A 16,077-nucleotide genomic window follows, 5' to 3' on the forward strand; every position below is an offset into this window, starting at 1 on the left:
CGGTGCTTTGTCATTGGTGGCAAGTTCTCACTTTTACTCCTATGTGTACTCCACTGTATGTGGCAGTTAGTACCAAGTCCAAGAAAAACATGGAAATCTATTCCATTCTTAAAAACAAAAAATTAAAAACACTTAAGATACAGCACGCAAGGGAGATGTTTAGCCTTGTTAACATACTATATTTGGGCCAGGCGTGGTGGCTCATGCCTGTAATCCTAGCACTCTGGAAGGCCGAGGCAGGCGGATCGCTCAAGGTCAGGAGTTTGAAACTAGTTTGAGCAAGAGCGAGTTTGACCCATCTCTCCTAAAAAAAAATAGAAAGAAATTAATTGGCCAACTAAAAATATAAAAAAATTAGCCGGGCATGGTGGCGTGCACCTGTAGTCCCAGCTACTAGGGAGGCAGAGGCAGTAGGATCATTTTAGCCCGGGACTTTGAGGTTGCTGTGAGCTAGGTTGATGCCACGGCACTCTAGCCCAGGCAACAGAGTGAGACTCTGACTTAAAAAAATAAACAAAAAACCAAAACATATTGTATTTGTTTGTAGGTGTAACAACACCCAAAACCAAATTCAGTATGTTCTTTGAAGAACAGTTATCTAAGGCTCATGATATGCCTTTGGGTAGACACAGGTTTGTCTTCATTGCCTGTTTTACAGTATCGGTGGTGCAGGCCCAGAGGAAATGGGGCTTAGCTGATGTTCATGTAATAAACGCAGGTGAAATTCTGCCAAAAGATTTGTAACCCTACCTGAGGCTCCTGTGTTTGAAGTCTTTTGTAAATAATTCCATTGCTTGATAATGGGGCATTTTCTCATAGTCCTTTGTGGGAATTGACTTATACACATGCTGGTGAAGAGGTTGTACTTGAACAATACAAAGTTGTATTTGAACTTAAAAAATTTATTAATATACAATATAAATAATTTCTAAAACTTTGTGTTTTTATTTTTTAGTTTCTTACTGATGGAATGCTGGTCAGGGAAATGATGGTTGATCCATTGTTAACAAAATATAGGTAAATGTGTTTTTTTTTGCTATGATAACTTTCCTAAAGTTTCCACAGTCCACAGATTGAGAAGCAGTTGTGTTAGTTGCTGGGATTCATGTCTGTTCGGCTGCTCCAAAGTGTTTTTCTTGACCTTGGCTTTTGGGACCCTTGATGTTTGTCTCTGAATTTAGGTAGGATAGTCTCTTACAGACAGTCAAAAATGTACACATTAAAATCCCAGTCATTATTTAAAGTCTGTTGACTTGTCCTTTTTGTCTTGCCCATCACATTCCAGGATTGAAGGTGACTGTGGAGAACTAACTGGCCAGTGTTTTGTTGAATATAATATGCGGAGTCCAAATAATTATTTATCACTTTCTCCCTCCTCGTGTGTCTTTGTCCATCACTGTAGCATTAAAGCCGTCCCACCCAGACTCTGGTATTCTGGGAGAGGATGTCACATTTGACTTTCTAATACACATACATCACAGCTGTGATCACCTGCCTTTTTGACTGTCTCTAAAGCTTAACAGTCTTCTGGTGGTTGAGCCTTGTTCTGATTTTTATGTGATAGGTTATGTTGTCATTTAAAATCAGGTACTAAATCCTATTGGAATTCAATGTGGATGGTAAAACTCTTTAAAGATAGCAATAATATACCATTTTTTAAATTAAGGTATATTAATGTCACTGTTTTATTAGCTTAAGAATTACCTGATTGTCAAAGAGGAGTGATTTGGGTTTACTTTTGATACAAGGTGGTTGCATGAGGTCTAAATACCCAGAAGTCCCTTTGATGGTCTAGATGATGTTACGTGGGGTTGTTTGTTTAGGTGCTCACGGAGAGCTTTCCTCTGATTCTTAGCGCCATCATGCTGGACGAAGCTCATGAGAGGACCTTGTACACTGACATAGCCATTGGCTTGCTAAAAAAGGTATGTCTTCACTGCCAACTTTTCGTGTGTGTGTTTTTGTTTTGTTGCCTAATTAAGAAAGTAATTGTAGCAATTTGGAAAATCTAACAAAATACCAAGGAAAAAATTAAAATCATCAATAATCCTACCCATTCAGAAAAAATCACTGGTAGAATGTTTGTATGTTTTGTTTTCTTTTCTGTGTTATGTGTCTGTGTATATATGTGCATCCGTTTTGACATAATAGGGATTGTATTATATGTGTGAATTTGTATACTGCATATTTTGCTTAACATTATATCAAGATCATTTCCCTGTGTCATTAAATGTTTTTGAAGACTTTTTTTTTTTTTTTTTTTGAGACAGAGTCTCACTTTGTTGCCCTGGCTAGAGTAAGTGCCGTGGTGTCAGCCTAGCTCACAGCAACCTCAAACTCCTGGGCTCAAGCAATCCTTCTGCCTCAGCCTCCCGAGTAGCTGGGACTACAGGCATGCGCCACCATGCCCGGCTAATTTTTTTCTATATATATTAGTTGGCCAATTAATTTCTTTCTATTTATAGTAGAGACAGGGTCTCACTCTTGCTCAGGCTGGTTTTGAACTCCTGACCTCGAGCAATCCACCCGCCTTGGCCTCCCAGAGTGCTAGGATTACAGGCATGAGCCACCGTGCCCAGCCTAAAGACATTATTTTTAATGGGTATATAATCACATATCTACCATAAAAGTATTTAACTCTTCCTCTACTGTTAGCCATTTATATGGCTTCCAGATTTTAAATATTTTAAATACTATTGCAGTGAGCACCTCTGTAATTAAATCTGTTCCATTTTGGTTTTCTCTCTTTTTTTTTTAACTTTTTTTTTTAAATTTCAGCATATTATGGGGATACAAATTTTAAGGTTTTGAATAATGCCCTTGTCCCCCCTCCCCCCACAAGTCTGAGCTTCAATTTAACTTTTTATTATAAAGGTTTCAAACATACCTCAGACTAGAGGGAAAGGTATAATGACCCCCAAGTACCCATCATGTGGTTTCATCAATTACAACTCATGGCCAATCTTCTCCACCTTAAAGGCCCCCCTTACTGTATCTTCTTGTTGTTTGTTTTGACAAATTCCCAATCACAAAACTCTAGAAAGAAGTGGTAGAACACGGGGATAAAGAGCACGGGCTCTGGATTAGACTGCCTGGGTTCAAATTCCGAATGCTGAGTTTATGCATCTCTAAAATGAGGTTAATAGTAGTTTCTGTATCTGTAGCTATGTCTATTTAGATTTAAGTTGAATAAAATTTTAAAATTCAGTTTCTCAGTCACACTTCCTGTATTTCAAGGGCTCTGTAGCCACATGTGGCTAGTGGCTTTTGCATTTCACAGTGCAGATAAGGAGCCTCTTCATCACTGAAAAGCATTCTACTGGGCAGAGCTGCTCTGTATCATTTGTTCTAAGGCTTAAATAAGATAATGTAAAATCTTAGGATGGTGCCAGGCATAGGATCACAACTAGACTATGAGGTGCAAAATAGAAAAAGATGTCCCGTCTATCTGTAGCTAGGTGAGGGGGGAGGGGTGGGCTGGATTTCAGATGCCCCTAGCATCTTCAGAGGGGCATCTCTGTGCAGAGTGTTCACTCTATAGCTGTATGCAAGGACTCTGGAATAGCACATAACTCAGTCTTGTTAGCTGTCACTGTTATTATTGTCATTATTATTTTATTCCTTGGCCAAATATTTAGAACTTTTTGTTACTTAGGAGGAAATATCCCACCAAGTTATTACCTTTTCGAGGAACAACATAATAAGAGGGCTTATGTCACCGAATATTTGCCAACACTGAGTATTAGCTTTAAAAAAAATAAATCCTTGCCAATGTGATAGAGTAAAAAAAAACTTGTTATATATTTTTGCTATAGCTTAATTTGATCATTTCTCCTATGCTTGTTGATTATCTGTTTCTTTGAGTAACTGTTAATATCTTTTGTCCATATTTCTGTCTTGGTGCTATCATTCATTGTTTGGTTTTGATATACATTTTTGTATTTTAATTGTATATACACAGATTCAAACTATCCCAAAACCCAACTATCAGAAAAAAATGGTTTTATTCTCTGTAAATTCAAATTTGGATTTTAAAGCTCCTTTATACTTTCTATGATTTTTTTTTTCTTGTTACTGGACCTTCAGATCTATGACTTTTTTTAAAAAGTTTTTTATTTTGGAAAATTCCATGCATTTACAAAATTAGAAAGATTAATATAATGAACTCCTTTTCAACTGTGATTTTAACAGTTACTAATTTGTGGTTAGTCTTGTTTCATTTATAAGTTCCCCCCCTCACCAGCAAAAAAAAAAAATACACTTGCTGGATTGTTTTGAAGTAAATTCAGATATCAAATTATTTTATCCATAAGTATTGCACTGTTATCATTGTTCCTAATGCCTTCTTTTTTTAGATTCAGAAAAAGCGTGGAGATCTTCGATTGATTGTGGCTTCGGCTACTCTGGATGCAGAGGTGAGAGCAGCCGCCCACTCCCCTGCCCCTGCAACTCCCACAAACACTGGAATTGTTGGACATACCTTTGCAAAGTTACCTGTAGCAAGAGCTTATCTTTGGCAGGATGGCCTACCTTCCTTTTGGGACCATCTGATGTCCTAGATTTCATATAATGAGAGGCTACTCCATTTCAGCTTGTGGGTGGAAATTAGTCTGTAATTAATTGAGTTCATAATTACCTACTTGTCTTATTTCTCAACATATCAACTATCTCCATACATGAGTTTCTTTTCTTTTGTTTTTTTTAGTATGAGGCTATGTTTCTTGAATTTATTTATGATTATAGCATATATATTTAGATTTTTCTGTATAATTGAAATTTCCCCTGTATATAGGTAATAATTTCCATGTTAAAATTTTTTATGGCTAAATTCACATTATTTTTCTCTCTTGATGACTAATATCTTAGTTCAAGTAGCAGTTCACCTCAATAAATATTTTTGGCCACTTGCTATATATGTATGCTAAGCACCATGCTAGCTACAGGTGATTTGTACACTCCCTGACTCATTGTGGGAGGTGGACACCTACATAGATGTTTACAGTTCAGTGTGTTCAGGGTACTGAGGTTGGCCATCCTTAACTCCAGCCAGCTGAGGGTGCTCAGAACCTTTCTTAGAGGAGATGACATCCTAGCTGGGCTTGAAAGATGCATAGCAGTTTTCTAGATGTGCAGAAGTGGAGATGGACCTTAGGCATGTACAGAACCACAGGGGCATGAAATCATCTGTTCTAGGAGCTTCAAGTCTTACCTTCCCTGCCAGGCTCATGTGGGTGATCTGTCCCCAAGCTACTTCTCTGACTTCATCTCCTTCCACTTTCTCCAGTGCTCCCTATGCTTCAGCCCCGCTGGTCCCCTTGCTGTTCCTCAAAATAACCCAAGCATGCTTTTGCTCTGGGGGGACCTTTTTTCTAGACCATTCTTCCCCTAGGCATTCTCTTGGCTCTCCCTTCATGTCAGGTTTGATCATTTGTCATCTCCTTTGAGACCATTCCTAATGACCCTATCTAAAACACCCCTATTGCTCTCTGTCCTGCTACTCTGATCATTTTGCTTCTGTTTAGCACTCATCACTACCTGACATTATATGCATATTTAAGTGTTTATTGTGTGTCTCCCATCTCTAAATTGAAAGCTCCATGAAGATTGGACTTTGACTGTCTTGCTCATTATTTTATCCCTTCCACCTAAAGCAGTGTCTGGCACAGAGCAGGTGCTTGGGCCGAATGAATTTTGATTGAATGAGAAGCAGTGGGAGATTAAGATGGAGGGGTTGGCAGGGATCAGATGATGGAAGGCCTTATAGGCTAAGTGAAGGAGGGTAGACTCCATCTTGTGTCTGGTTGGGAGCCTTGGGAAGATGTGAGATAGAGTAATGGTGCGATCATATTTGGGTTCTAGAAAGATTATTCTGGGTGCTGTGTTGAAGAGACCAGAGGAGGTGTGGAGATGCCAGTAAGGAGGCCAATCCTGTAATCTGGGTGAGGTGTGAAAAGGGCTTGGCCCCTGGCTCCTGTCTCTTGGTTTCAGGGGTACAGAACAACTTGGAGAGAGAACAAGTTCTGCATGGCTAAGACAGATGTCTGTGTGTACCCAGACTGGTTTCTCAGATCTTTTCATTGGCTGTAGGAGTCTGTTGTCTTAGGTCTGCTGACGATAACTTTTGGGTTAAATTTTCTTTGTTGCCATCTTTAATTAATTCTTATTTCCTTCACCTTTGACATCTGCTGGAATGCTGTTTTTTTTTTTTTTTTTTTTTTTTTGGAGACAGAGTCTCACTTTGTTGCCCCAGGCTAGAGTGAGTGCCGTGGTGTCAGCCTGGCTCACAGCAACCTCAATCTCCTGGGCTCAGCGATCCTACTGCCTCAGCCTCCCGAGTGGCTGGGACTACAGGCATGTGCCACCATGCCCGGCTAATTTTTTTTGTATATATATTTTTAGTTGGTCAATTAATTTCTTTCTATTTTTGGTAGAGACGGGGTCTCGCTCAGGCTGGTTTCGAACTCCTGACCTTGAGCAATCCGCCCGCCTCGGCCTCCCAAAGTGCTAGGATTACAGGCGTGAGCCACCGCGCCCGCTGGAATGCTGTTTTGAGGACTAAACCTGACCTCACCTCCAGTTACCTCCTCCATTGCCAAGTTGCACAGCGCCATCTCTATTTTCTTACCTTTTCCATCTCCCTCTCTCTCTTAAAAATTGTCAATTAAATTTAAAAAGTATTCTAAAGGGTTTTTGTTGTGTTGAAAACTGTAATGTCCAAGTCTTTTCTTAGATTCATTATTAATGCATACTTATTAATTGCTCACAATTGCCTGTCATTGTTTTTTGGTGTGGCATAGAGATTAAAAAATAGCATGTTTCATTTCTGCCTACAGCAGTTATAGTTGATAGAGATGACTTTCTAGAAGTAATTTTTTTTTTGAGACAGGGTCTTGCTCTGTCACCTGCACTTGCATCATTATAGCTCACTGCAACCTCAAACTCCTGGGCTCAAGCGATCCTCCTGCCTCAGCCTATGTAGTAGCTGGGACTACTGGCACGTACCACCATACCCAGCTAATTTTTCTATTTTTTGTAGAGATGAGGTCTTGCTCTTGCTCAGGCTGGTTTTGAACTACTGGACTCAACCATTCCTCCCATGTGAGCCTCCCAGAGTGCTAGGATTACAGTCGTGAGCCACTGCTCCCGATCTGGAAGTAAATTTTTAAGTGGGTAGAAAGTAGGAAATTTGTCATACCTTGCTGGGATGCAGAGCATGCTGGGACTTAAGCAACATTCAGTGGGGCCCCTGGGGAGCTGGGGCCATTTCTCCCCTCATCCTGTCCTGTTGTTCATTCTGTGCCTTCCCTGCGAGGCGAGTGGTGAGATCTGTGTCTGGGGCTTGTACATACCCCAAGAGAGGATCTTTGCTGTTATTTCCTTCCCCACTCTGTCTGGGTCTTATCACAGGCTGCTGTTCTGTTGGTCAAGTGCCATTGAATTTGATGTGGTCACTTGCTCAGCAGAAACTGCCAATAGCTACTTCTCCCAAGAGGGAGATGTGGGAGTGTTGTGGACGTGTACAATTGATGCCTCCCCCATACAGACTGTTGCGCTTACTCCTGTAGGGCATGTGAAGATGGAGAAGACACTGTCCCTGCCATCAAGTGGCCTAAAACCAGTAACAGTGGGGCCTACTGTTCACAGAAGTAAAAGTTTCCTTTATAAACTGATAACTATATGAGCACATCTGTGCTTTCCACTTAGAGCTACACATCAGCCTGATTTAACTTGTATCAAACTTGAATCACACCTTTCTTTCCATGAATTACTATGAACCCTTTTTCTGAGAGAAATGAAGAATTGATTTTTATTTTTTACTTTTTTTTTTTTTTTAGAAATTTCGGGATTTCTTTAATCAAAATGAAACCAGTGACCCAACCAGGGATACGTGTGTGATCCTTACAGTGGAAGGGCGAACATTCCCGGTGGATATATTTTATCTGCAAAGGTTTGATGATGCTTGAATTCTTAATGGTGGTGATTCGAAAACTCTGCCTGTAATATGGGTTGACAGGGAACTGCATCTGCTCGCAACTCTCTAAGGCGCTGAGGAGGAGCATGTTTTGTGTCTCCTGTCATTGATCTAGAATGTTCAGAAACCCTGCTCAGCATCACTGCTGAATTTAGTTTTAACTCTTGACACTGATGTGCACGTTTCCCTCAATCTGTGGCCAGTAGCTCAGCTGGAGAGAGCGAAATAGTGAAAGGTTGTAGGTGAGGAGCTTGGTAGGTCTCAGAACTGGAATTTACAAGGGGGGCCTGTCAGTGGGAGCAGTGCTGGTGATTTGATGATTTGGTTCTCAGCTCTACATCCTTGATGAGAAGGCCTGGTTGGGCTTTATTGGGAGGAGCCCCCATGGACAGGGGAAGAGGCCCCATGGGCAGGAAAGGAGCCATCCTAATTCCTGTACACAGTCACCGCACAAGCAAAGACCAGGAGTCTGGTCCAATGGCTGATAAATCAGAGAGTTGTGGATTGACTTCTGAGTTGTTCTGGCTAGAGAGCACACCCACCAGCTCCGTCCACCGACTCATACCTGCTGCCAGTGATTGGGAGGGAAAACAGGCCGGAAGAGTGTGGGATTCAGCACCAGGACCACAGTCCCTGATTTTTCAGGGGCCCTGTGTCTTTGCATGTTAAAGATAGCACATCTACTTGCATGGGTTTATCATTTTTATTTCTTTGTACATAAAGCTGAGAATCATAGTTTATATATAATTATGGATTATTCCTGAATGCTGCATTTTAACAAAGAAAAAAAAGTAAATATTTGTTTTATTTATCCATGTACTAATTACCTGCTGAGCAGGCCCAAACTAGCTTTCTGGATGCTTTGGTGCCAGATTATTAGGGTAATTGATCTGTAATTAATGAGAATATTCTACTGATGAATTCATCCCATGTCTTTTCAGTCCTGTTCCAGATTACATCAAATCGACTGTGGAAACGGTGGTGAAAATTCACCAGACAGAGGGCGATGGAGACATACTAGCATTTCTTACTGGCCAGGTAATTCCACTGGACCTCTCTGTGATGGGGCATGTTAAAGCAGCACCAAAAATAACACAGGCCCTGCTAATTTACTCAGTCATTTATTTCACATTTTATTGTATTTTGTGGTTACTTAATTGCGTAAACACTTGTTTGGCTTGATGTCATTCGTCTACCAACTGGGTTGTTAGGGAGTCCTTATCTTCTGCCTGTTCTATCTGCAAAGGATTAAATGTATTTCAACTTTATTAGCTGATTCCAAAATAAATTAGGTAGTTGTGTCAGTGGGCTGTATTGTTTGCCAGAATGGAATATTGCATCAGGTACATTTTGCTGCATGCATGTTGCTGCTGCATGCACACCTCTTTTCCCAGTGACACCTTTACAGCTCATCCTAGAGGTGACAAGTGGCCACGTAACAGGAAAAACAACTGAGCAAGCCCAACTGTGCGCTCAAGGTGGTAGCGCTGTTCATAGCTACCTTCCAGCTGTAATCTTTTCTTTCCACTGCCAAACATTTCTACTGTGCTGTAATCTTTTCTGGGGAAAGCATGTAACAATTTTATCTGCTACAACTTGTCCATGTGCATGAAATGCTTGTTTGACACACACATGTAAGTTGAGTAAAATAGTCATTGTTTTTGTTTATTGGGAACTCTACTATTCCTTGCAGATAGTATAGATTTTTAGTAATTAATATTAGTTACAAAGTTTTACCCCACTTTGCATCATTGTTCAGTAGCATTTGATTAAATACCATCCCAGAGTGGAACATGATAACATTGAAATTCTTGAATCTGACCAAAATGAAAATCCTGATCCCAACTTTCATTTTCTTTCAGTATGATGAAATGATAGTCAAATTAATCTGTTTCTTTGGTTCCTGGTTCACTGTCTTTAGGAAGAGGTAGAAACTGTTGTATCTATGCTGATCGAGCAGGCTCGAGCATTAGCTCGCACTGGGATGAAGAGACACCTCCGAGTCCTCCCCATGTATGCGGGACTGCCTTCCTTTGAGCAAATGAAAGTGTTTGAAAGGGTGTCACGCAGTGTCAGAAAGGTGAGACTCCTGAGGACCATGAGTATTTGCAACCATTTGTAATCACATCAGTGCCCCTTTGGTATCCTTCCCATGTGTTGGAAAGATTTTTGTTTTTAATTGACGTGAAACTTGCTAAACAGGAATGTTTCTTTCAGAGTTTTAGGTTCATGTTTCTGTGTAGTAGATCTAAAAGCATATGATAAATAATGTGTGGTAAAGATTTCTAAACCCGCCCCACAGAAGGGTTACTCTGACAGTAATTATCAGAGCAGGTGACTTCTCTTTGTTTCTCTTCTGCCTACCCAATATTTCCCATGACACAATATTGCCGTGGCTCACCGGACTGTTTTGGTGGATTGTGGTCAGTCAGGAACAATAGATAAGTTACTAGGAATGGTCTAAATCATTTAAGTATCAGTTTGCCTATAGAGCCAAGTTTAAATCAATTAATTCAAGGTGTGGCGTGGAAATCTTTAGCCTTGAACTTGGGGTAGGGAAGGGTGTGGTGGAAAGCGTCAGTTTGAAGGAGCCAGCAGGCAGCCAGTCCTCTTACTGCTCATTGTACCCCTGGGCCTGACTCTGCTGTTCCTTCCATTACATGAGGACTGCATAGAACCAGCCTGATGTCAGCTTATATTGTAGCTGTTTATCAACAGGTGGCAGAGAATAAAGTAGATGAGGGATGGTCTGCGGGTCCACTTCTAGTTTCAGACCACTTGAAAGAAGGTGCTCAGCCTCTTGGCCATTGGGATGGAGCAGCTCGAGTCTGCCCAGTAAAAACACTAATTGCAGCCAACCAGTCAGGAGTCCTGAATTCCACCCTGGAGTTGGCTGTGTGCCCTGGCATGAGTTATTTAATTTCTAGTCTCAGTTTTTGTAGTTGTTGAATGTAAATAATAACTTTTAGATAATTTTATAGCATAAAATCTTAACTCTCTACTACATAAAAATACTAGGAAGATTTTTATAAAATGATCGTTTATAAAATGACTTTTATGAGATGATTTATAAAATGTAAAGTGCCTGAGAAAATTTCTAAGTGCCATAAATACATGTCCTTTGTTGCTTAAAACCCTTGGGGGCAGTTCCCAGTACACTTGGAATAAAATGCAAACATCTCACAGTGGCCCAGAGACCACACATGATCTGGTCTCTGCCTCCCTCCCCAACCTCATCTGGTACTTACTCTGTACTCTAGCTGCTCTGCTGTCCTTCCTTTGAATTGTTTTTTCTGCTTAGATCTCTGTAGGGTTTGCTGCTTCCTGTTATTCAGGTCTCCATTCAAAGTCGTCTTTCAGAGAGGCTTTCCCTGGCCAACCAAATGTACTGTTACTATGCCCTTTTATTACAATATTATAATATATATTATATATATTGTATGCTGCATCATATTACCTGGTCGAATTTTCTTTATAATATTTGTCACTGTCTGAAATTAAATTCTTGTTTATGTTTAGCACATTGCCACCCCAAACATGCCAGAGTAAATTCTGGGAGAGCTGGGACCTTATCTGTCTTGTCTATCATATATCTCCAGCACCTTGAGCAGTGGGTGGCAAAGCTCACACCTTCTGAAAATAGTTAGAATATGAATGAATAAATGAAGATGGTGATTACTTTGGTTATGCAAAAGAGAAAAACTAACATTGTTGAATATTTACTGTGTGCCAAGTAGTAGACTCTGATCAATTTATGTATATGTCTTATTTAATCCCTTCAGCAACCCTGGGGGAGGTGGTAAATACTATTATGTAGGTGAGGAAAATGATGCTCAGGAGGTTGAGTAACTTGTGCAGGGAGACCTCACATGATTAGGGAGACTCCAAACCCAGGTTACCCTGGCTCTGAAACTCATCCTCTTTCTAATATACCAGACTGCCTCTCACAGATTGTACAATGTTGCAAATATTGTTAGATCTTTTAGCATTTTTAAGAGTTTATTAAAAGTAAATGAATAGAATGACTTCTTTCTCTTCTTTCCACGGAAACTTAGGTGATAGTGGCCACCAATGTGGCAGAAACCTCCATTACAATCAGCGGTGTCGTGTATGTGATCGACTGTGGCTTTGTGAAACTCCGAGCCTACAATCCCAGGACGGCTATCGAATGCTTGGTGGTGGTGCCAGTGTCCCAGGCTTCAGCCAACCAACGAGCAGGACGTGGTGGTCGTAGCCGCTCGGGAAAATGCTATCGCCTTTATACAGGTTAGCGTGGCTTTCCTTAAGGGTTTTGACATTCTTATAGTCAGCTTGGGTGTTGGAGAATACAGCAAATATTTACCCCAATGGCAGAACGTGACATAAAATCCTGACCTCCTCACAGGGCCCTGTGTAATCGGACCCCACTGCCTTCCTCTCTCCAAACACGGCATTTCTTCACTACTGCTCCCTGTCGGCTAGAGCTGGCCATGGGTCACCACCTATTTGCCATCCCTGTTCCAACCTAAATAATGTCTGGGCGCAGGCCTCTTTGTAACCACGTGCCCCTGGAGTATGGGCTCTGTCTCAGGTCCTGTCTTTCTTACCTTTCTCCTGGCTTAGTGGGTATTTTTCTGTTCTGAGAGCTCTGAATCCCGTGGGGCCTCACATTGGGTTCTACTTTTACCTCTGATTCCGAACATCTTTGCTGGGCTAACGTGGAGAGTCTGTCCTGACGGTCTTTCATAGAAAACAAACAGCTGGTAAACTCCTCTGCGCCATGCACCATACTGGGCTCTGGGGGCAGAATGAAATTCTGATACACACTCTCCGAGCCCTTAGGAACTTTCTTTGCAGCTTGAAGACAGCCTTCCCTACAGGTGATGATGTGCCCAGAGCTGCTGTTTCCTCTGCACTTCTCTTTTGTGGGGAGTGATACCGAGGTTTTCCCCAGTTGTCCAGATTCAATTTCTAAGTCATTGCTGGGGAATCCTCCTCTCTCCAGTATCCATCTGCACTCACTCACCAGGTCCAGGGTAGTTTCCTTTTGTTTTGTTTTGTTTCTGTTGCTATAGCTACCTCTGAAAAAGGTTCAGGGGTTTTAGCTCTGCCTTTTATCTCTTATTTTCCCTTCTGATTACTATTGTCCTTATTCAGTCTTTGACGTTTTTCTTTCTTTAACACATGTTTACAGAGCACCTGCTTTGTGCTGGGTGTAGTGCTAGAGCTTGGAAATTTGGGGCTAGGTAAACCATGGTCTGTGGCCACGTGGCTGACACTGGTAACAGAGGCAAACCCACAAATAGATCATCATACTGTGGTGTGGTAGGGCTGCCATAAAGAATAGGGAGACTTGGAAGCAGAGAACAGGCCCAGTGTTCCCCTTCAGGGGAGCTCGGGAGCATTTCATGTCCAAGGAGGTGTTTGAGCCTGACTTTATTGGCAGCTAAGTAGTTATCCAGGTGAAGGGATGGCAGGGGAGATCAATTTCAGCACTCTAGGCAGAGGGCTGGAGTGTGCATGTACTTGGAGGGAAGGAAGGGGGTGTGGAGCATTCATGGCAGGGAGGGAATAGGCAGAACTCAAGGCCAGAGAAGTAAGGGCAACCACTGAAGATGCTAAGAAGGAAGGGCTAGGGTGGGAAAAGGAGAGCCAGGACTAAGACATTCTGAAATGCAGAGGAAGAGAAAGTTTCCAGGTGCTTTTCTTTTTAAAAGTAATTTGAGGTGAAATTTACATAACAAAATTATACATTTTAAAATGAACAATATAGTGGCATTTATTGTATTCACAATGTTGTATAGCCACCACCTCTATATAGTTTCAAAACATTTCCATCACTCCAAAGTAAAACTTCTTACTCATGAAGCAGTATTCTTCCCATTACTCCCAGCTCCTGGCAATCAGCAATCTGTGTCCTTCTCCATGGATTTATCTCTTTTGGATATTTTCTATAAATAGTATCATATAGTAAGTGACCTTTTGTGTTTGGCTTTTTTTACTTAGCATTTTCATGGTTCATCTATATTGTGGCATGTACTGCATCCCTTTTTATGACTGAAGAGTATTCCATTGTATAGATAAACCACTGTTTGTTTATTCATTCATCTATTATTGGGCTGTTTTCATCTTTTGGCTATCTTGAATACAGCTGCTATGAATGAGCATGTATGTGTATTTGAGTACCCGCTTTTAATCCATTTGGGTCTTGCCGGGTCCTATGACAATTCCGTGTTTAACTTTTTTTTTTTTGAGACAGAGTCTCGCTTTGTTGCCCAAGCTAGAGTGAGTGCCATGGCGTCAGCCTAGCTCACAGCAACCTCAAACTTCTGACCTCAAGCAATCCTACTGCCTCAGCCTCCCCAGTGGCTGGGACTACAGGCATGTGCCACCATGCCCAGCTAATTTTTTCTATATATATTAGTTGGCCAATTAATTTCTTTAGTTTTTAGTAGAGATGGGGTCTCGCTCTTGCCCAGGCTGGTTTTGAACTCCTGACCTCGAGCAATCCGCCCGCCTCAGCCTCCCAGAGTGCTAGGATTACAGGCGTGAGCCACCGCGCCTGGCCCCGTGTTTAACTTTTAAGGAGCTCAAGTTACTTTTTAAGAGTAAATGGCCAGCACCATCTCATGAACCACAGAAATCATGTACTAGAATGTGGGCTAAAGATAGGCATGTAGATTTGGGTGAAAGGTCACTGACTCCTGTAGCAGGGACAGTTTTAGTGGAAGTAGGTTTGGGGAGGTGCCACCTGGCAGTAACGAGTGCATTAGTGTCCAGCCTCTGGCTTCTAGAGAGTGCAGCTCTGAGCAGGGTGCACCTGCTCAGGTGCGCCACCTCTATCTAGGCTCTACTGCTTCCCAGTTGAATTATACTTTTTGGGGGGTGCCCTCTGCTGTCTTACTTGGATAACTTTTGCTTGGGCTGTTTCCTGTGTGCCCAATAGTTCTGCCTTATCCTTTAAATCCTCTCAAATGGCCACTCCCTTTTGAAGCTGCCCTAGGTGGCTTTTGGTGGCCATGCTGTCCTCCTTCCCTGAGCCTCCATTTCCCTTTGGGAGGACCACTCACTGGGACCTGGCCTGTTCCTCCTCCCGTCTGGTCTCTTCACGTCACTGAAGCTTTGCAAGGGGATTGCCTGCGGCTCCTGGCCCAATGCCTCAGACGCTTCCATCCTCAGGAGAGTTTGGGTGTCACTGGACTTGCAGGAAACACCTACTTCCTGTGAGCATCTTCTTGGCAGGGTGGTTCTCTTGTCTGTTAACTTCCCTTCTCCCTTGGTCAGCACAGTGCTTGGGAAGTGTGGTTATCCTACCAAAAAGCTGTACCTCAAATGGTCTTGAAACTGAAGGGAATATCCCATTTGGAACTTCCTCCTGTTGCCTGTCATCAGAATCTTCCAGTTAGACCCATGCATTTGGCAATTTTTATCAGTCAGTCCATAGGACATTGGTTGTCTGTTTTCTCAGAGCAAACCTTTTTCATGTTCTTCAGTAACAGTGCTATTTCTTCATGACACTTTTTTTTGGTTTGTTTTTTAATTTTCTAGTTCACTAAAGCTTTGTGATCTGAACAGAAGTTGGGCCACCCTCGTGTTGTTTAAGAAGGGTGCGCATCAGCTCAAACGTTGACTGATGTGAGAGGATTTTGTGGGTGGAGCATTCTCTATGTAATCTGTAAGCTTTCTGAATATATACAAACATGATTTAATCTCTTCCTTCCTCTTTTTCTCCCCACCCTTTTGGCCTAGGATTTATAAAGAAGCTCCTGAGGTCTCTTCCTCTCCTCACCCCCTTTTCTTCCCCTTCCGTCTTGGGATCTCTGTGTCTTGTGACATGCTTTCTTGTTTAAGGTCACCTTTTGTCCTTGATGGGATATGTAAACATTCATTAATCTGTTTGGGGCAGCATCTGATTCTGGATGTGATGTTGAATGAATGGTTCATTTGATTTAAAAAGTTAGATTTGGACAATTTTTGCTCTTTATAAGATTTCATCATTTGTTGTATTTTGGTTGCTATTTTAGTGAGCTATTTTGAAGTTGCTCTTAGCTTATGTGTGCAGTTCCTACCTTCTTAACTTCTCTACCCCAAGCAAACATGCTGGTAACTGGGCACTAATGCCGAGT

General features: G+C 41.7%; 1 protein-coding gene across 2 annotated transcripts in view; it reads left to right on the forward strand.

Annotated features, from left to right (window-relative positions):
* Nucleotides 1-16,077, forward strand: part of DHX35 (DEAH-box helicase 35) — a 68,417-nt gene that overhangs the window by 23,487 nt on the left and 28,853 nt on the right. For both annotated transcript variants that reach the window (XM_012755097.2, XM_076011118.1), the window contains exons 6-12: nt 956-1,017; nt 1,856-1,925; nt 4,356-4,415; nt 7,836-7,948; nt 8,914-9,010; nt 9,894-10,052; nt 12,028-12,238. In XM_012755097.2, coding sequence (XP_012610551.1) covers nt 956-1,017; nt 1,856-1,925; nt 4,356-4,415; nt 7,836-7,948; nt 8,914-9,010; nt 9,894-10,052; nt 12,028-12,238 — 772 coding nt within the window. The remainder of the gene's footprint in view (nt 1-955; nt 1,018-1,855; nt 1,926-4,355; nt 4,416-7,835; nt 7,949-8,913; nt 9,011-9,893; nt 10,053-12,027; nt 12,239-16,077) is intronic.

Source organism: Microcebus murinus, chromosome 16 (genome assembly GCF_040939455.1).
Source record: "Microcebus murinus isolate Inina chromosome 16, M.murinus_Inina_mat1.0, whole genome shotgun sequence".
Lineage (NCBI taxonomy): Eukaryota > Metazoa > Chordata > Mammalia > Primates > Cheirogaleidae > Microcebus > Microcebus murinus.